This window comes from Nothobranchius furzeri, chromosome 6, assembly GCF_043380555.1.
Source record: "Nothobranchius furzeri strain GRZ-AD chromosome 6, NfurGRZ-RIMD1, whole genome shotgun sequence".
NCBI lineage: Eukaryota > Metazoa > Chordata > Actinopteri > Cyprinodontiformes > Nothobranchiidae > Nothobranchius > Nothobranchius furzeri.
In genome coordinates, this window is record NC_091746.1 from 23,188,341 (window position 1) to 23,209,267 (window position 20,927).

The window sequence follows — 20,927 nt, forward strand, 5'->3', positions numbered from 1 at the left end:
AAAAGTGTTTTATTCTTCTGTTGGTCCGTTTAAACATTTAACACCAAAAGACAACGATTTAAACATTTTATGTTAAAGCTTATGTGAAAAAACCAAAACCTCTGCAGCAGCCTCCAGGTCCAGGTGTCACTGGGCTGATATTGTCACTGGTGTGTGTGAGTTTTGTCACCAGTGTGAGTGCTAAAGCAGCAGATGGCATGTAGTTAATGCAGTTTATTTTGTCTTAAAGAAAGTGATGGAAGACGAACAGGGACACTGGCTCTGGTGCAGAAACAAAGAAATGTGGATTCACAAGGTTGTCTGAAAAAAATGCAGCAACACTAACCCTTACCAGTGGTGATGGAGAGATTACAGATTAGAGATCGGGGTAATCAATCAGCTGCATTCCTCCCTTTCAAATGAAACCAAGCCCTTCCCATTTTGCTGCAGGAGGTCTCTATATAACCAGAGGACCAAGTGATGCTTTCCACTGCAGATCCTCTGATTCAGACCGACTCGCCAACATGTCGTTCAGCTCCAGATCCTACAGCGGCTCCACGACCCACAAGACCATCAGCGTCTACGGCGGAGCAGGAGGTTATGGCACTCGCTTCTCCTCTGCTCATGGCGGCTCTGGGGCTTATGTGGGAAGCTTGGGCAACGTCAGCGGGCTGGACCTCCGCGTAGACGCCAACGAGAAGGCCACCCTGCAGAACCTGAACTACCGTCTGTCATCCTACCTGCAGAAGGTCCACAAGCTGGAGAAGGAGAACAACCAGCTGGAGAAGCAGATCAGAGAGTGGTACGAGAGCAGAACTGTGGTGGCCCATGACCACAGCCACTACTTCGTCACCATCAAGGAGCTGCAGGAGCAGGTAGGAGGAAACCACACAGGGTGTGAGCTTTACCAGAGGAACCTGGCCATGCTGCATGTTCAGGCTCACATCCTGAGAGCCTTCAGCTCTAACGATTAGAAGTAAAGCAGAGAAATCCTTACCTTCATACCCGTTTCGTTCCGCTGTGACCCGAACAGAACACGATTAGTTCTTCAATATTTTACTGTTTTGGGTGGTTTCTGGTCCTACCTTCAGACCATGTAAACCTTCTCAGAGCCCACCATCATCAGTCTGTTAGATTAGAGTACATCTGACCTCAGGTGTGTTGATGTTCCCTCTCAGATCCAAGCTGCCTCTTTGCGCAACGCTAAAGCTGTCCTGAGCATCGACAACGCCAAACTGGCTGCTGACGATTTTAAGATGAAGTAAGTGTTTTCTCTGTGTGTTGCTACTGAGGTGATGTTTCTCACACGCATCAGAGCGAGCTCATGTCTGGATGACAGCTGGTGCTTCTAATGAGCCTCTGAAACCTCTCTGACCTGCCCTGACCTGCCCTGACCTGCTCTGACCTGCTCTAACCTGCCCTGACCTGCCCTGACCTGCTGTGACCTGCTCTGACTCGTACAATCCTCTCAGGTTTGAGAACGAGGTCAGCCTGAGGCAGGCTGTAGAGGGCGACATCGCTGGACTCAAGAGGGTGCTGGATGAGTTGAATCTGCTCCGAATGGATCTGGAGAGTCAGTACGAGTCCCTGAAAGAAGAGCTCATCATGTTGAAGAAGAACCATGAGGAGGTAAGAGAGCAGCTAACCACCAGCAGCTTTATCTAGTAGCAGCTGTTTACTGTGAGATTCAGATTTCTCCATTCATCTGATCCATCTATAAATGATAAGTGACCCGCACTTGTACAGCGCCTCTCAGAGTAAGCACTCCAAAGCGCTTTACCCTACAGTGCATCATTCATCCATTCACACACACATTCACACACTGACGGTGATGAGCTACGATGTAGCCACATCTGCCCTGGGGCGCACTGACAGAGGCGAGGCTGCCAAGCTCAGGCGCCACCGGTCCCTCCGACCACTGGTGGGTCACTATGATGTAGTGAATGATCCTCCCCCTTAGGTTCCTGTTTCCAGAAGCATCTCCATGTACTCTCCTCTTCAGCTCACTGCTGCTGTTTGTCCAACACGTCTCAGCTACAGACCCAAGAACCAAAATGCCTTCCAGCTCAGCCGCTCTTCACTCAATCCTAATAAAAGCGAGTTTTCCTGCAGGAGCTGCTGCTGCTGAGGACCCAGGTGGGCGGCCAGGTGAACGTGTCCGTGGACGCTGCTTCCTCTGTCGACCTGAACCAGGTCATGTCAGAGATCAGGGAGCACTACGAGGCTCTGATCGCTAAGAGCCGAAAGGACCTGGAGCTTTGGTATCAGAACAAGGTGAGAAGTGAAATAACAAATCTGATTCTTTCATGACGGATCAAACCTGGACTGGAGTCGTAACACGTGTGACGTTGTGTTTCTGCTCAGGTTACAGTCGTGGAGCAGGAGGTGAAGGTTACTTCGGACACTCTTATGATGTCAACCACGGAGATTAAAGACCTGAAGACCACCCTCCAGAGGCTGGAGATTGAACTGCAGTCTAGTCTCAGTATGGTAGGTCCAGCAGTCTAACCTGAGCTAAACGCTCAGGGCTGTTCGTGTGAACAAGTCAGTAGATTTAGCGTTATGACCATGTGGATCATCTTTGTTCTCCACCCTCAACAGAAAGCATCTCTGGAGGGAAGCCTGGCAGAGATTCAGGCACGCTTCTCTGCACAACTAGCAAGCCTCCAGGCCAAGGTCACGAGCCTGGAGACTCAGATATCCCAGATCAACGCCAGCATCTCCATCAACAAGGACGAGTACAGCATGCTTCTGGACCTGAAGACCCGTCTGGAGCAGGAGATCGCCGAGTACAGGAGGCTGCTGGATGGGGAAGATGAGAGGTGAGACGTAGGAAGAGACACGCCCACTAATCATGGAGATGATCAGATTATTATGAGCACAGAGATGCAAACAAATAATGTCATCTTTTTTCTGCCCTAATTTCAGCTCAAAACACGGTAAGCTACATTTGATTCCTGATTCAGCCTGAAGATATGTATAAGTTTTATCAGAATGATCGACTCATGAATCTTCTTTGTTTTTCTGCAGTCATCACAAAGGTGATCACGGTGCAGGAGACCGTCGTGGACGGAAAGGTGGTTCAGACCAGCAAGCGTGTTAATGTGGATGTGGATTAGGTCCAGCGAAGATCTGAAAAACATTAACAAAGTGAATAAAGATGCTGCAGCTGAGCTAAAGTGTCTTTTCTTTTGTTTGTATAAAAACCACTCCTCTTTAGTTTGGTTAGCTCTTCGTGTCTCCACGGCGATGCACGTTTTGGCCGTAGCTTCTTAAGTCTGAGTGGAGCGAGCAGGTAGAGAGAGGACTACAGTCTCCTGGTAAAATCATTGACATTGAGATCACAAGCTACCGGAGAAGGACGAGTCTTTCTAACAACTTCGAGAGAACCTGAAGCAACCTCTGGGGCAAGATGATGCTTCCTTACAGAGGTCGCCTGCTGGAAGAGACCGGTGCTGCTACACTGTAACCCCGAACAAGTTCACTGAACTCAAAATGTATGAGGAAACTGATTACCTAATAATGTTTAAGTTACCGTATCTAAAATTATAAATTTAACATAACTTTAAAAATACGACCTGGATAAAATTAAGGCATTTAACTACCTCCAACCTATAACTTAGCACTTAAGCAACTTACAAAGTTTAATTTAACTAAACTTGCATATTTTAATTTATTTGAACTTTATTGCATGTTTTTACTGACTTCAATATTATAACTTATATGAACCCTAAATGGACCTATTAAACCCTAACCCAAATAAGTTGAATTTACTTAAAAATGACAATGTGGCAGGCTGGTGAAAGCAGTATACCAGATCATGACTCACGCACCCATAGATGCTAACAGCCAATCAAAGTGGATCACTCAAAGTCAAGTCAAGAGCATCTGGTGTGAAAAACCACAGTATTAATAACAATGAGACGGCAAAGCGGCACAGCACAGCATTACTTTGACCAACCTCCTCACTTATGGGGCCAACATGATGCAAAAAGTAACACCACATTTGCAACATTGAATGAAATAATAACGAGAACAACAATCCTCCACAATAAACATGCATAAACACTACAAAATAGAGCTATAAAACTGAAAACATGATTACCCACAATGCACCGCGCCCACCAGTTGTTTGTTGTTCCTGAAATCCACCAAAATAGCCAGTTCATGGTTGTTTTTCCCATTAATCCACAAATATTTAAAAAAATATGCAAGTCTGTTTATCAGACACACTTTAGGGTTGACGTAAAGATGAATGGAATAATATAGAAACATAAAATAATACATCAATATTTTATTACTCATTAAAGTTAAGTTGTTCTTTATTGATTAATTTAAGTTATGCTTGCTTTAAAAAGAAATAGTTCAGTTTAATTAAAACATTTGAGTTATATGTACTTAAAACAAGGAAAAGGTTGAACTAACTCAACACATTTGAGTTCTAAAAACAATTTTACTTTATTTTATGAGTTTCATCTACTCAGTATATTTGATTATTTTGAACTTTTGGGTTTACAGTGTAAAGAGCACAGGGCAGTGGTCAGAGACAGCCAGGTCAACAATAGAGGACCATCTGGTGGACAGGCCATGAGTGATGGCCGAGTCCAGGGTGTGTTCTCCGTTGTGAGTTGGCCGCGTGACATGTTGACTAAAATCCAAATAATTCAGGATATTAAAACATCTTTTGAGAAAGAGTTTAAAAGGGTTTCCATGTGAAGATTAAAACCAGGGCTACAATGATCCTTTCCGAGGAAGGAGTTGTGCAGAGCTAATAAAATTCTGTTTAGGACGCGACAAACGGTGAGCTAAAGTCTGAGGAGAGCTAAAAGCTGTTAGAGGAGCTGTTAGGAGGTAAAACGATAACATCAAACAGGTGTGGCAGAATGTGTTGATGAACTTATAACAGCAGGACCGCCTCCCCTTCGCTACTCCTCGTCGAATGAGTGAAATTAACAACAACAGGTGCATCTGCACTCAGCCACGTCTCTGTCAAAGCAAACAGTAAAGTTTATGTTCTAAAATCAGGTTGAGTTTTGTTCAGCAGTGAGCGAACATTTAAAATATGAACAGTGACGGTTACTCAGAGCGGGAATTCTGGTAATGGTTTAGGTTATTTGTTTGCTCTCTGCTGAGAAGGACAGGTATGAGTGAGGTGTGGGAAGGTCCAAGTCTGACGTGTGGGTGACCGTTTGAATCAGCCCTGGGTTCAGCAGGAACCTGTCAAGGTGAAGGCTATCCGCCCCGAACAGATGACTCCTGCCCAGAAAATGTTAAATTGTCTATAAAACCAATGTTATGCAACACGGTGACGAGGAAAGCCAAGTGCTCCAAGATCGAAGTCCGCTACAACGACCCGTTCCTCTGCCGGTGGTGGGAGTGGGGCCAGAATAAAACAGACACGAGTGTTTTAAAAATAGAACGGTGGATAAAATCACGCCGGAGGAGCTCTGACCGCAGCATGCAGATGTTGTCGGTACCAACGTGGATGATGGTTTTACTAACTGCTGAGTGGCTCTGGATGATGTCGGGACCTTCTCTGCAACGTCCATCACCGTAGCTCCAGGAAACAGAGTCAGGGCTCCTCTCATCCTTACGTTGCAGACGATGGCGTCCCCAGTGATGAGCGTGGTGGGTCTGCTGGTAGACGCCGGGCAGAGGATCTTTCCAGGACCTGTTGGATGATGGGCAGACCTTCCCCGGGCCTGCAGCGATGACTAGTTGGAACCGATGGCCCATTTCGTTGGTTCAGGATGGGATGGGATCGATGGGCTTTGGCGTCGGTCCGGGGATTGGCGTGACGTGGAAGGCTGCTGGTCCTGCAGCGGTCCTGCGGAGCTACGCCGCAGGACTGGCAGAGGAGGAAATCCAGCTCTGAGGCACTGAAACAGTTGGACAACAGCAGACGAGGTGAAGGAGACTGGTGGTGGCAGCTCGGCGAAGCCCCTGCTCGGTTGGGCCCAACCGTGGATCATGCACCCTGGAGCGTAGGAGTGGAGCTGAGGGGGCTTTCGGCTTTGCCCTCTGCTGGAACCAGCTCCTCCAGCTGAACAGGACCAACACACCCACTGCCAGCTGATTGGCCGGCTCAAAAACACGCCTACTGTTAGGGGGAGCTTCTGATTGGCGGATAGAATCAACCAGCGAGAGCTTCATGCACCACTCATTATGATTCAGGAAACTGAGAAGTAAATGCTGCCTCGGCCTCAAGCTGCTCTCTGATGAATTAGATTCATTTCTTTAATCGAGTCCCAGCCTAGTTCATAAAGGCTGATTGTCATTTACATGATAAATAAATCACAGATTTCAGAAGATTTTAACTCAAAAACAGTTTTAGAGAACTGCCAACAGGATTGAAACAACAAAACTGCGTTTACTGGTCCTAGAGAACTGAAAAACTGGGGTTCTTTACAGTTTCCTGCCTGATAACATGTAAAATGATCCACTGCTCATGTAAAATGTAGTGTTTTGTCAACATAAACAGCTGAGGGATGTGCTCGTTGAATGCATTTAATTGGAGGATTAAGAGGGGCCAATAAGTGAACCGTGGGGTACACCCCCACACCGCACCCCCTCCCACAGAGACCGTTGTTCTTCTGAACTTCCTACAAGCAGGTTTTACTAAACATTTTCTTGTCTGGCCAGAATAACTGCTTATTCTACACTAGATGGTGCAGTTAGGCTAAAAATGTCAACATGCTCCCAGCGAAGCTCATCCAGGAGGGGCGTGGTCATGTGACCTGCTGTTATATTTGTACAGATCTCTGTTATCAACTCCAGCTGTTTCTCTCCATGCTCAAACTGTGTGTAGCAAGACTGGCTGGAATAAAAAAGGTTTTAAGCTCAGACTCAGACCTAATAAGAACGGAGAACAAAAGACTGAAAGTACGCAAAGACAAAGATTTGTTTCACATCAACTGACTTTTGAGAGCAAAAATGTCGACGGCCTTTATTTCCATGAGCTTTGGCTCCGTGCACAGCCGTGCAGAAGCTGGTCCCAGATGAAAAAGGCACACTAACATATTCACTAATAACCTCAGTTGTTTTTTCAGACCAGGATCGTTTGTTGACCTGACATCCATCCCTCTGGGAAAGTTCTGCCAAGTGCAGAACGGATAGTGTACTAGGATAACGTCGGTGGAGGGGTGTGGTATCTTAAAAGCGAGGTTCTCGTCTGTGAGTCAGAGTTCCTCTGCACAAAGCTGCTCTGTTTCTGTGTGAGCCACTGCAGCCAGCGCCCGCATGCAGCTAATCCACATCTCCACTGATGCAAAACATGAAACACATCTGGAACGTTCACCGGGTGTGTGAGGTGTTTCACTCTGTTATGTTACCCACCTGAACACTCACAAGCAGGCAGACCTTTCATCGAAGGTGTGAGCAAACACACAAGGCGGCAGGTTAGCTCGGGCAAGAAGGCGTTCGACTGGGTCCCTGGGGGGGGGGGGGGGGGGGGGGACGGACCTTGGGAGAAAGGTTGATCCTGTTGGCTTCATCAGAACGTGATCTTCAGCTTTCGCTGGAGCGGTTCACAGCCGAGTGTGAAGCAGCTGGGATGGGAATCAGCTCCTCTACAGCAAAGACCGTAGTCCTAAACTGGAAAAGGGCAGAATTCCTTCTCCGGGTCAGGAAGGAGGTCCTGATCCACGTGGAGGAGTTTAAGTATCTCAGGGTCTTGTTCACCAGTGAGGGAAGGCTGGAGCACGAGATTGTTAGTTTAAACGAGTCGACGGCTTCTAATTATTTAAATCATCGTATTGCTCGAAGTACAGGGCGAAGTGGAGTAGCAACCTTCTGTCATTCAGACCTGTTAGTCAGTCCGTTACTGAGTTCAGCTTTTCTCAGTAGAAACAAACCCATAACATCTCACCCAATCACCCTCAACACACACTCACACACACACACACACACACACACACACACACACACACACACACACACACACACACACACACACACACACACACACACACACACACACACACACACACACACACACACTGAAGTTAATTAAAACCAATATTTGCTGTTGGTTCTTCTCCACATAATCATGACTCAACCTTTGGTCCGGGTCTGGGGTGGGGGTGGGGGGGTCTGATGATGGAGGCAACCGTGAAGCTGGACTTGTTGCCCCGCCTCCCTCATAGTCATACCATGGACAAGGACATGGTCAACTAAAGTGGCTTTAATTTCATCTGATACACTTGTCTACTTGCCCTGGCTCCTTTCGCCTTCACCTCCTCCCCCCTGGTGTCCTGGACCTACTTCTCCTCCTCCTCCTCCTCCACTTCCTCCATTGCATCTCTTTGAATCCACTGGTTCAGACCTGCAGGAATGACTCTGGCCCTTTTCTCTGTCCATCAGGGCTTCTGATTGGTGTGTGTTCACTAGTGTCTCCAGATGGTCAGTTGAGCTCTAACTGTGCTGACTTCAGTTAATGAACACGAGTGAAATTATGATCGATAACTTATATAAATTCTTTTGAAGTTACGTTAATCATTTCAAATAATCCTTCTCAGCTTTAAATATTAGCACTGTTATGCTTCTGTTGGAGCTGCTGCCTTGCAGCAAGAGGGTCCTGGGTTCGCCTCCTGGGGTCTTTCTGCATGGAGTTAGCATGTTCTCCCTGTGCATGCGTGGGTTCTCTCCGGCCTCCTCCCATAGTCCAGAAACATGACTGTTAGGTTGACTGGTCTGTCTGAACTGTCCTCAGATGTGTGTGTGTGTGTGTGTGTGTGTGTGTGTGTGTGTGTGTGTGTGTGTGTGTGTGTGTGTGTGTGTGTGTGTGTGTGTGTGTGTGTGTGTGTGCATGATTGTTTGTCCTGTGTGTCTCTGTGTTTCCCTGCGATGGACTAGCACTCAGCCCAGGGTGTACCCTGCCTGATTGCACCCCCCCCCCTCCCACCCCCCACCCCCCGCCATGGGACCCTGAGTGGACAAGCGGGTTAAGGAAATGGATGGATGGATGGATGGATGGATGGATGGCTGGATGGATGGATGGACAGACGAACGAACGGATGAACGGATGAACGGATGGACGGGTGGGTGGATGGATGGATGGATGGACGGGTGGATGGATGGATGGATGGATGGACGGGTGGATGGATGGATGGATAGATCGATGGATGGATGGACGGACGGACGGGTGGGTGGGTGGATGGATGGATGGATAGATCGATGGATGGATGGATGGATGGATGGACGGGTGGATGGATGGATGGATAGATGGATGGATGGATGGATGGATGTGTGGATGGATTGATGGATAAAGGAGGCATGGATGCTGATATGTTCCACATCACCCTGGCCCTTTAGCTTAGCAACATGCTAACATGACTCACATCACTTCAGATGTTTCTTTGTTAGCTCCTAGCTGATGCTAATTATAGCCCCTGAGTTTAAACCGTATCACGTCTGTTTACATGACAACAATAAGGAAGTAATAAATCCAATGACTGAACAGTTTGAGGCTGTAAAGAGGAACCGTTTTGAAACGGCTCGTTCCTTCTGAACAGATCCGAGTCAAAGGAAATAAAACAGAAAAGTGTTTTTGTGTCAGGTGAGGATTTTCTGTGATCTAAAATGGGCTCATTGAAAAAAGAGGCAAGCTTCACTTGTGCAGAGTGGTAACTCACCTCAGAGCTCTAAAAGAATCATTGACTGCATGAAGACACGTCCCGTTTCAACAGTTCACAAGCTGACAAACGGGATTGTTGAAGAAGGAATCAGCAGCAGCACTTTCCCACCGCAACACGAAACCCAAGTGAAGCCAGAGCTGATCAGGTGTGAGAATCTACCCCATCAGGAAGTCGAGACAATGGATCCGATTCATGCATGAGTGGTGACACAAACACAGTTGCTATGTTGTAAACAGTGGACTGTTTAGATGTGTCCATGGTGACCGTTTTACCACCTAATGGTGGTTTGGAGCTTCATGAGAACGGCAGAACGATGTTATTTTAATGTCCCGCGTGAACCGAACTGGTCGTGCGGGTCAAGCTCCGCTGCTGCAGACTGAGTTTAAAGAATAGTTTCACCTTGAAGTAAAAACAGAATCCCTGCTCATTTCCTGTTTCTAAGCAGCAGGCACGCTACGGTGCCAGAAAAATGCATGCTCCTGAGCTCAAATAACCAGCTGTTGTGCCAGTTCAGTTAGTTTACGCTCCGTGGAAAAGCACTGAGCTTTCACCTGATGGTTGGGGTCATCCAGCTCACCTATCAGTTCCAGAGGAGCTGGAGAAACAAACCAACCAGGTGGATCTTCTACTGTACATCTGGAGTTCAAATGCGTTCATTTTCAGCACCAGCAGGCTGCTGGTGAGGTCTTCAGGTGTGATCTGTACTCAACACGATGATTTGGGGCATGCACTAACATCCCATAGTGAGTCTAAGGGTGGATTAATCATCTCATCGCCTACTGCCAAGACTAACACCCCTGTCGCCTCTCCTCACTGATGATCTAGTCTAGCTGACTTGTCTGGAGGAGCTGTGCTCAGACAAGCCCTGGGGTGTGGTTGTGATCCCTGGAGAACACGGCAGAGTCGTCGTGGAAATGTCCGGCTACTGTTAGAACACGGTGAAAGTGCAGGAGAACGCTCATCTTCTGGAGAGGTGGGGTGGTCCAGGACTTCCTGGGTTCCTAATCATGTGGAGAGAAAGAAGAAGAAGAAATTATTTTTATGTAGCGCCTATAAAGATAAAAATCACGAGGAGCTTCACAAGAACAAGAGAATAAAGATAAAAAATATTTATAAAATGACTTAAAAATGTTGCAGCAGCAAGAAGAGAAGGTCCCACCAAACCTGAACAGGTGAGTTTAAAGGAGACCACCGAGCCCACTGGTCTCAGGCTCAGGGGGAGAGAGGTCCAGAGTCTGGGGGCCAGAGCAGCAGATGATCTGTCACCTTTGACCTTTAGCCTGGTGCTGCACAACCAGTAGGCTTTGATCACTGGACCTCAGGGACCTGCTGGGGGTGTAGGGACTGAGAAGATCACCAATGTAAGATGGTGCTTGTCCATGTAAGGCCCTGTAGACCAGAACCAGGATGTTGAAACCAACCCTGAAGCTGAGGAGACACAAACGTGGACGGCGTCATCAGTAAAGCTTTCAGCATCAGAAGAGATGAGAACTTTGGATCTTAGAACCAGAACCAGATTGTCCGTCATTTCTGATGAGCCCGACTTAACGTAGGACATTTATGGTTAGGGTCAGCAGTAACTCAACAGGTTGAGCGGGTTGTCCAGTAATTGGAAGGTTGCAGGTTCGATTCCAGCTCTGGACAGAGAATTCTGCTGTTGTGTCCTTGGGCAAGACACTAAACCCACTTAACTGGTGGTGGTTGGAGGGACCAGTGGTGCCTCTGTCAGTGCGCCCCAGGGCAGCTGTGGCTACATCGTAGCTCATCACCATCAGTGTGTGAGTGTGTGTGTGAATGGATGAATGATACACTGTTGTGTAAAGCGCTTTGGAGTCCTTACTCTGAGAGGCGCTACACAAGTGCGGGTCATTTATCATTTAAAGACGTAACTAGTTAAATAAACACCCTAAAACATTTGAAACCACAAACTAAAGCAAATGTTTGGTGTTTGAATGTTTCATTCTTCTGCTCTACTCTTCATCAGCCATCACGCCTGCGCTGCCTCCTCGGCAGGTCTGGAGCCTTCATGCCCCGCCCTGTTAAAACAAAGCCTGAGCAAAATAAATGAAGGAGTGAACTCTGCCGCTTACAGCTGCTCCAACACTTTTCTGAAACACACGAAAACAGGAATCTGGCTGAATTCTTCTAAAACCAGTCCAGTTTAAACACCGTCCTCCTGCAGGCCGCTGCTGTGGGTTTCACCACGGACCTGAAAAGGACGTGAAGTTTGGGAGTGGCTGGAGTGTTTGAACTGACTCATCCTTAGGATTATGAGTCAGATGAGCCTGCTGTGGTGTTTAGAAGGAAGCTGTGAGTGAGGAGTGAAACGTGTTTATTTAAAGCTTTGATGAAGCAGCGAGTTTGAACTAAAGGATCTAAATGATCCAGACAGCTGACGGCTCTAACTGGTTCCTGAGAAGATCTCACTCAGTCACAACAGCAATTAAACTTCAGCTGAAAACAGTCGCAGTGAAACGTGAAATTAAACAGATACGAGAGAGAAGAGAGTCACCACGTTGATTTTAGCGCCCGTCCACTCGGACCAACCCCGATGTGTCATCAGCCTGCCCTCCCCAGGAATCTGCCGGTACCTGTGCCAGCACTCGAAACCCTCGCCCCGTTGAGACGATAAATCCAGAACCAGAGACGGATCTGGGCTGGACCGGAGGAGATTACCTCAACAACACCCAGCAGACACAACAGCACCGCCCTTCTTTGTGTTGTTTTTACTTCTGACCTTCTTTTAATGGGACTTTGCTTTGTTTTCAGCGTGGATCTAAATGAGTGATTGTGCTCTCAGCGTGAGGACTGACTGGAGATTAGACCCATCAAACGAGATTAGGAGGAAATCTTTCTGCTCTCGTCAAGAGCAACCTGAGCGAGATTTCAGAAAGCACCAACGGCTCCTGCTGCAACATAACCCTCAGACCAAAACTCAGCCTTCTGAGCAGAATCAGACTTTTCCACACGATGCAGAAGATGACGGGCAGTCTCCAGTGTTCCTGTTGCTGCCAGTGATAAATGTAACTGGTCTAAAGGCCACAAGGCAGCAAGCATCCAGTTCTTGCTTCCCTTCACTGGCTCCCAGTGCATTACAGGATTCAGTTTAAATTGTTGCTTTTTGTTTATAAATCACTTTACGGTCCGGCCCCTCCTTATGTAGATGATTTATTGTCACCCTACACGCCTGCCAGGAATTTGCGGTCGGGCTCACAGCTTTTATCATCAGTTCCAAAGGCTCGCCTAAAGACGAGAGGAGATAGGGCATTTTTTGTGGCCGGCCCTACGCTCTGGAGCAGCCTTCCTCTGCAGATCAGGACCTCACAAAGTCTGGATGTCTTTAAGTCCTTGCTTAAAACTTATTTATTCAACCTGGCTTTTATGTAGGATGATTTTATTTTGTCATCGTCATTCTTTCTCATTTTTGTGATGTAATGCTGTTTTGTCCTAACTTGCTAATTTTGATGGTTTTATGGTTTTTAGTTATGCTTTCTTGTGATTTAATCTTCTGTGTTGTACAGCACTTTGGGTTGCGGAAGCAATAATAAGTGTGCTTTAGACATGAATGTGACCTTGACCTTGAAGCTCCTCCTTGCTTGTTGCTGCTGGGAGGAAACTGGGGGAATGTGGGAGGTTGGTGCAAACTGGTGAAAACGATCAGAAAGGTAAATGTTTATGCTGCTGTGGATAAAATCCTCCTAAAAGAACGACCGAATGCCGGGCTCTTTTGGGACGGAAAGCATTTGTTTACAGGGAACTCCGAGAATTCCACATGGAAAAGATTTTCCTGCAACCAGAATAAAAAGATGGAAGTTTGGTTTGATCACTAGAGAGTAAAATGTGGTTTCCCGGATGCACACACCCTAAACTAAAGCACAGAAGAATGTGTGAGAATCACATTAGGAAGTTGCTGCGTCCATTATCTTCACCCGCTCATCCTTGCAGGATAGTAGGAAGGCTGGTGCCTATCTCCAGTAGTCTCCGGGCAAGCAGGTGGGGTACACCCTGGACAGGTTACCAGTCCATCACCGGGCAACACAGACACACACACACGGGACAATCGATTACACACACATCAGGACCACTTAGAGAGACCAATCCACCTGACAGTCATGTTTTTGGACTGCAGGAGGAAGTCGGAATACCCGGAGAGAACCCACACATGCACAGGGAGAACATGCTAACTCCTTGCAGAGACACTCCAGGCCGAGACCTTCTTGCTGCAAGGCTAACCACCGCACCACTGAGCAGCCCCAGAAAAAACAAATAAGCTAAGCTTAGCATTAAGAAATAAAGGGAGATAATGATTGGAGAAGTGGCTACTATACAGGTCCTTCTAAAAAAATTAGCATATTGTAATAAAGTTCATTATTGTCTGTAATGTACTGATAAACATTAGACTTTCATATACACTGAACAAAAACATAAATGCAACACTTTTGTTTTTGCTCCCATTTTTCATGAGATGGACTTAAAGATCTAAAATTCATTCCAGATACACAATATTACCATTTCTCTCAAACATTGTTCACAAATCAGTCTAAATGTGTGATAGTGAAAACCTGTGCTTTGCTGAGATAATCCATCCCACCTCACAGGTGTGCAACATCAAGATGCTGATCTGGCATCATGAGTAGTGCACAGGTGTACCTTATACTGCCCACAATAAAAGACCACCCTGGAATGTGCAGTTTTTTTTTTTTTTTTTTTTTTTTTTTGCTTTATTAGGGCTCCGGGGACTCAGAACCGGTCAGTAACTCAGAACCGGTTAGTATCTGGTGTGACCACCATTGCCTCATGCAGTGCAACACATCTTCTTCGCATAGAGTTGATCAGATTGTCAATTGTGGCCTGTGGAATGTTGGTCCACTCCTCTTCAATAGCTGTGCGAAGTTGTTGGATATTAGTAGGAAGTGGTGCACGCTGTCGTATACGCCGGTCAAGCACATCCCAAACATGCTCAATGGGTGACATGTCCGGTGAGTATGCTGGCCATGCAAGAACTGGGACATTTTCAGCTTCCAAGAATTGTGTATAGATCCTTGCAACATGGGGCCGTGCATTGTCTTGCTGAAACATGAGGTGATGTTCATGGATGTACGGCACAACAATGGGCCTCAGGATCTCATCACGGTATCTCTGTGCATTCAAAATGCCATCAATAAAATGCACCTGTGTTCTTCGCCCATAACAGATGCCTGCCCATACCATAACCCCACCACCACCATGGGACACTCGATCCACAACATTGACATCAGCAACGTGCTCACCCACACGGCACCACACATGCTGTCTGCCATCTGCCCTGAACAATGTAAACCGAGATTCATCTGTGAAGAGAACACCTGCCCAACATGCCAGACACCATCGAATGTGAGCATTTGCCCACTCAAGTCTGTTACGGTGACGAGCTGGAGTCAGGTCAAGACCCCGATGAGGACAATGAGCATGCAGTTGAGCTTCGCTGAGACGGTTTCTGACAGTTTGTGCAGAAATTGTTTGGTTATGCAAACCAATTGTTTCAGCAGCTGTCTGAGTGGCTGTTCTCAGACGATCGTGGAGGTGAACCTGCTGAATGTGGAGGTCCTGGGCTGGTGTGGTTACACGTCATCTGCGGTTGTGAGGTCGGTTGGATGTACTGCCATATTCTCTGAAACGCCTTTGGAGACGGCTTATGGTGGAGAAATGAACATTCAATGCATGAGCAACAGATCTGGTTGACATTCCTGCTGTCAGCATGCCAATTGCACGCTCCCTCAATGCTTGTGGCATCTGTGGCATTTTGCTGTGAGACAAAACTGCACATTCCAGGGTGGCCTTTTATTGTGGGCAGTATAAGGTACACCTGTGCACTAATCATGATGTCGGATAAGCATCTTGATGTGGCACACCTGTGAAGTGGGATGGATTATCTCAGCAAAGCAGAAGAAGAAGAAGAAGAAGAAGAAGAAGAAGAAGAAGAAGAAGAAGAAGAAAATATCATTTCTATAGCGCCTCTCAAGATAAAAATCACGAGGCGCTTCACAATAACAAAAAATGTAAAAATATAAAAAAGCATTTAGAAAATGTTTAAAAATATATTTAAAATGAGCAAAAATAGACAATTGTGATTAAAAAAATGTAAAGAAAGAGAGAGAGTGATTAGGAAAGAGGGAAATAAGTGGATCCTGAGGAAGGTGGAATAGGTGGGGAGAGCAGAATAAAGAGAGTGGTGAAGAAGGTCATACAAAAGCCAGCTTGAACAAGTGAGTCTTCAGCTGCTTTATGAAGGAGTTCACTGAGTCCACTGATCTCAGGCTCAGGGGGAGAGAGTTCCAGAGTCTTGGGGCCATAGCAGCAAATGATCTGTCACCTTTGACCTTTAGCCTGGTGCGTTGCACAACTAGTAGTCTTTGATCACTGGACCTCAGGGACCTGCTGGGGGTGTAAGGACTAAGAAGATCACCAATGTAAGATGGTGCTTGTCCATGTAAGGCCCTATAGACCAGAACCAGGATCTTGAAATGAACCCTGAAGTTGACTGGCAGCCAGTGAAGCTGGAGGAGAAGCGGAGTGATGTGGGTGTGTTTGGAGGACTTTGTCAGAAGCCGAGCACAGGCGTTCTGAACCACCTGTAGACGGTTCAGGGAGGTTCTGCTCAGACACGTGAAAAGAGAGTTACAGTAGTCTAAGCGTGAGGAGATGAAGGTGTGGATAACTGTCTCAAGTTCAAAGCGGGACAGAATGGGACTCAGCTTAGCAATGTTCCTGAGATGGAAGAAGGAAGAGCGAACAAGAGAACTGACATGAGAATCCAGGGTGAAAGCTGGGTCAAAGGTCACGCCAAGATTCCTGACAGAAGATTTGGTGTGAGAGGCAAGCTGACCAAGAGAGTCTCTGACTTTGGGAACCAGCTTGTCTGGGGCACAGATGAGGATCTCAGTCTGATCTTCATTCAGCTGAAGAAAGCTCCCAGCCATCCAGGTTTTGATAGAGTCTAAGCAGGTGTGTAACAGCTGCAGCTTAGACATCTCATGGGGCTTAAAGGAGATGTACAGTTGGATGTCATCTGCAAAAAGATGGTAGGAGATTCCTTTGAAGGAGCTCAGGATGTGCTGAAGAGGAAGCAGATAGAGGAGGAAGAGCAGAGGCCCCAGCACAGAACCTTGTGGGACACCATGGGTAAGAGAGGTGGTGGAGGACCTAAACTTGGAGACGGCCACAGAAAAGGAGCGCTCAGAGAGATAAGAGGAGAACCACTCCAGAGCAGATCCTGATAGGCCTACCCAGCCTCTCCAGTAGCAGGTGATGGTCAACAGTGTCAAAGGCTGCAGTCAGGTCCAGCAGGACCAGAACAGAACAGTCCCCTGCATCACTGTGAGTCAGAAGGTCATTAGAGACTCTAAGAAGAGCTGTTTCAGTAGAATGAGCTCTACGAAAACCTGACTGTAAGCAATCATAGATGTTATGTTCATCTAGAGCAGCTGTGAGTTGTTTAGCTTTGAGTTGTTTAGAAATGCTCACTATCACACATTTAGACAGATTTGTGAACAATGTTTGAGAGAAATGGTAATATTGTGTATCTGGAATGAATTTTAGATCTTTAAGTCCATCTCATGAAAAATGGGAGCAAAAACAAGAGTGTTGCGTTTATATTTTTGTTCTGTGTATATTAGATTCATTACACACTACTGAAGTAGTTCAAGCCTTTTATTGTTTCTAATATTGATGATTTTGGCATACAGCTCATGAAAACCCAAAATTCCTATCTCAAAAAATTAGCATATCAGGAAAAGGTTCTCTAAACGAGCTATTAACCTAATCATCTGAATCAACTAATTAACTCTAATCACCCGCTAAAGATTCGTGAGGCTTTTAAAAACTCCCAGCCTGGTCCATTACTCAAAACCGCAATCATGGGTAAGACTGCCGACCTGACTGCTGTCCAGAAGGCCATCATTGACACCCTCAAGCAAGAAGGTAAGACACAGAAAGAAATTTCTGAACGAACAGGGTGTTCCCAGAGTGCTGTATCAAGGCACCTCAGTGGGAAGTCTGTGGGAAGGAAAAAGTGTGGCAGAAAACGCTGCATGAGAAGAGGTGACCGGACCCTGACGAAGATTGTGGAGAAGGACCAATTCCAGACCTTGGGGGACCTGCGGACGCAGTGGACTGAGTCTGAAGTAGAAACATCCAGAGCCACCGTGTACAGGCGTGTGCAGGAAATGGGTTACAGCTGCCACATTCTCCAGGTCAAGCCACTTTTGAACCAGAAACAGCGGCAGAAGCGCCTGACCTGGGCTACAGAGAAGCAATACTGGACTGTTGCTCATTGGTCCAAAGTACTTTTTTCGGATGAAAGCAAATTTTGCATGTCATTCAGAAATCAAGGTGCCAGAGTCTGGAGGAAGACCGGGCAGAGGGAAATGCCAAAATGCCTGAAGTCCAGTGTCAAGTACCCACAGTCAGTGATGGTCTGGGGTGCCATGTCAGCTGCTGGTGTTGGTCCACTGTGTTTTATCAAGGGCAGGGTCAATGTAGCTTGCTATCAGGAGATTTTGGAGCACTTCATGCTTCCATCTGCTGAAAAGCTTTATGGAGATGAAGATTTCATTTTTCTGCATGACCTGGTACCTGCTCACAGTGCCAAAACCACTAGTAAATGGTTTACTGACCATGGTATTACTGTGCTCAATTGGCCTGCCAACTCTCCTGACCTGAACCCCGTAGAGAATCTGTGGGATATTGTGAAGAGAAAGTTGAGAGACGCAAGACCCAATAATCTGGATGAGCTTAAGGCCGCTATCGAAGCATCCTGGGCCTCCATAACACCTCAGCAGTGCCACAAGCTGATCGCCTCCATGCCACGCCGCATTGAAGCAGTCATTTCTGCAAAATAATTCCTGGCCAAGTATTGAGTGCAGAACTGAACATAATTATTTGAAGGTTGACTTTTTTTGTATTAAAAACACTTTTCTTTTATTGGTCAGATGAAATATGCTAATTTCTTTAGATAGGCATTTTGGGTTTTCATGAGCTGTATGTCAAAATCATCAATATTAGAAACAATAAAAGGCTTGAACTACTTCAGTTGTGTGTAATGAATCTGTTTCAACCTCACAGGCTCAAGGGCACCAGATTCAGATAAGAAATTGTTTTGGGGCCAGACAGAGATAGTTTCCTCTCTGTCTTAAAGTTCCCTTGGTCCTCAACCCCTCTGAATCCAATAACGGCGTAAATTAATCTATCCCAATCCGTGCTGATTCGTCCACTTGCTCCTTGATCGCATCCATCTTTTGTGCCAATGCATGAATCTTGGCCAAAGTCCCAAGCATACGACTCATCTCGACAATTATAGGAGTTTGTGCATTCACAGCGTGGTGTAATCCATCCCTGAGCTCCGGGAGAGCGCCAATTTTCCTCGACAGCTCGTTAATTTTCCGGTAAGCCAGGTAACCTCCCAGGCCAAAAAGCAGGAAACCTGACACCAACACCACGAATATCCAGACGTCTTCAGAATCCTCTACAGACAGTTGAGATAAGCAGATCAGGTTCCACTGTTTCCAGGAGTCCATGATATGCCAAAATGGATCTGTCCCAGAGGGGCATCTGGGAGCCCCTTCTCCCGTTCTCATCGTTGAAAAAATTGTGTTAATCGCTTTGAGAGACCAACTGACCAGGTCCATTTTAGTAATTTCAATTTCCAGTTTCCAGAAAAAATGCAGAAGCGCCGTACACCCAGAGACAGACAAAGAGCCTTGGGATAAGATAGGGAGGAGAGGAGGAAAAAAGCGTCTGTACTCTCCAAGAGCCGGAAGAAGTCTCTAAAATATAAATATATGAGAACACAACATGACTTGAGAATAATACTCGTTAAACAACGTGTTTTAGCTGTGTTGTGGTTATTAGCCAACAAATAATTTGTAAGCTTTACTTACTCTTTGGATTCATCAATAAAATTCGTATGCGAATATTTACCGATTTATTACGTAATTAGGATATCCGTGGATATGCCTCGGGGCACCACCCCTTTTTACAGGGGAAAAATGAATCCAAACCCCTATCAATCTGTCCAAAGTTCGTAAAATTCTTTTAACGAGCAGCGGTCATATTCTATCCAACACAGACAAATTCACTTGAGACAAAACTTAATTGGCAATAACATTTATTAACTAATATAATTGCCTCAGCTCCTTCAAAGCGCTAGCCAATCAATATCAACCAACTGATTTTTATCAAACAGACAACAAGCAATGAAACCATGGAATGATAATGTGAAGTAACAATCTAATCAAACCGGTGGGGTGAGATGATGATGTGATCAAGCAATGGTGAGGCTGCTTGATGATGTAATCAGGCAGAGATAGGCTGATTACCAAACCGGAGGGAGTTTTGAAAACAAAATGGCGGATCCTTTGTTTGGCTGAACAAAACAATCGAACTGTGTGTGTGTGTGTGTAATTTAGCTTGTCTTCCCAAACACGCACAATCAGTGGGTGTGCGACCCTGATCAGATGCGTATTTGACGGTGTGAGCAAACGTTCACAGTAAACTTAATCAAAACACTTCAAATCGCTTCACAAAGATCAAGAAAAAAACAACAGATCAGTCATAAAGGCAAATTACATATCTAAACAGTCTGTTAGCCTGGCCACAGCATAAACAAACTTAGATATTAAACAATAAAAGAAACGGAGCTTACTTCGAGATGGTCCATTGGTGCTTTTAGTACGGAAGTGAGAGACCGTCTGTTATTTTAAAGCAGTCACGTGGTCGACCGCTTGTTTTGGACTATTAGAGAAGCGGGAGAGAAAGAGAGAGATAAAAAAAAAAGAAAAAAAAATCTTGAATGAACAATCACAAGGCGTCCCTCTGCGTCCGGGGCTGAGCAGATCAGATGGCGTTGGTCCATTGATCTCAGCAGCTAGGAGGTCTCCTTACACCAGATGAACTGGACGGGAAGAGAAAGAGTTCCGCTCTGCGCCTCGGCTTTATAGAATCGTCCCGCGGGCGGTCTCTGTAGGGGTCGGTATCCACTGGGCTGGTCAGACTTGACATCGCGTGATGACATCATCAAGCTGCTGCCGGCTGCAGAGGATCATGGGACATGGAGTTCCTGCTGGCGCTGATATAAATATGCTTTATTGCCTACGCTTCAGGGTGTAGATGGCATAGTCCTTTGGAGAAAATACTACGTAGTAATTTTCTCATGAGGGCAGGATCCCAACAGCTGTTTGTTGCTACAGAAGCACATTTATAACCAGAAACGTGAAGTCGCCATCTGAAACAAACAGAACAGATTATTCGTGTGATATGCTTGTCAGCCACTAGATG

The 20,927-nt window shown here is 46.2% G+C and overlaps 1 protein-coding gene across 2 annotated transcripts; it reads left to right on the top strand.

Annotated features, from left to right (window-relative positions):
* Positions 1-503: 503 nt before the first annotated feature.
* LOC107392509 (keratin, type I cytoskeletal 13) lies at positions 504-3,152 on the top strand. Of its 2 annotated transcripts, XM_015970361.3 has the most exons (8): positions 504-854; positions 1,158-1,240; positions 1,452-1,608; positions 2,092-2,253; positions 2,344-2,469; positions 2,581-2,801; positions 2,908-2,918; positions 3,010-3,152. In XM_015970361.3, exons 1-8 carry the CDS (start codon positions 504-506, stop codon positions 3,096-3,098), a joined length of 1,200 nt encoding a protein of 399 aa, XP_015825847.3. In that variant the 3' UTR covers positions 3,099-3,152. The 2 variants fall into 2 exon arrangements, with proteins under 2 accessions (XP_015825847.3, XP_070408126.1); XM_070552025.1 differs by lacking the exon at positions 2,908-2,918.
* The last annotated feature ends 17,775 nt before the right edge of the window (positions 3,153-20,927 follow it).

Bases quoted from the DNA above. Each gene is read 5' to 3' on its own strand.
- LOC107392509 (XM_015970361.3), top strand. From the start codon at position 504: ATGTCGTTCAGCTCCAGATCCTACAGCGGCTCCACGACCCACAAGACC. The intron at 855-1,157 runs GTAGGAGGAAAC...GTTCCCTCTCAG, and splicing joins TCAAGGAGCTGCAGGAGCAG to ATCCAAGCTGCCTCTTTGCG. The intron at 1,241-1,451 runs GTAAGTGTTTTC...CAATCCTCTCAG, and splicing joins GCTGACGATTTTAAGATGAA to GTTTGAGAACGAGGTCAGCC.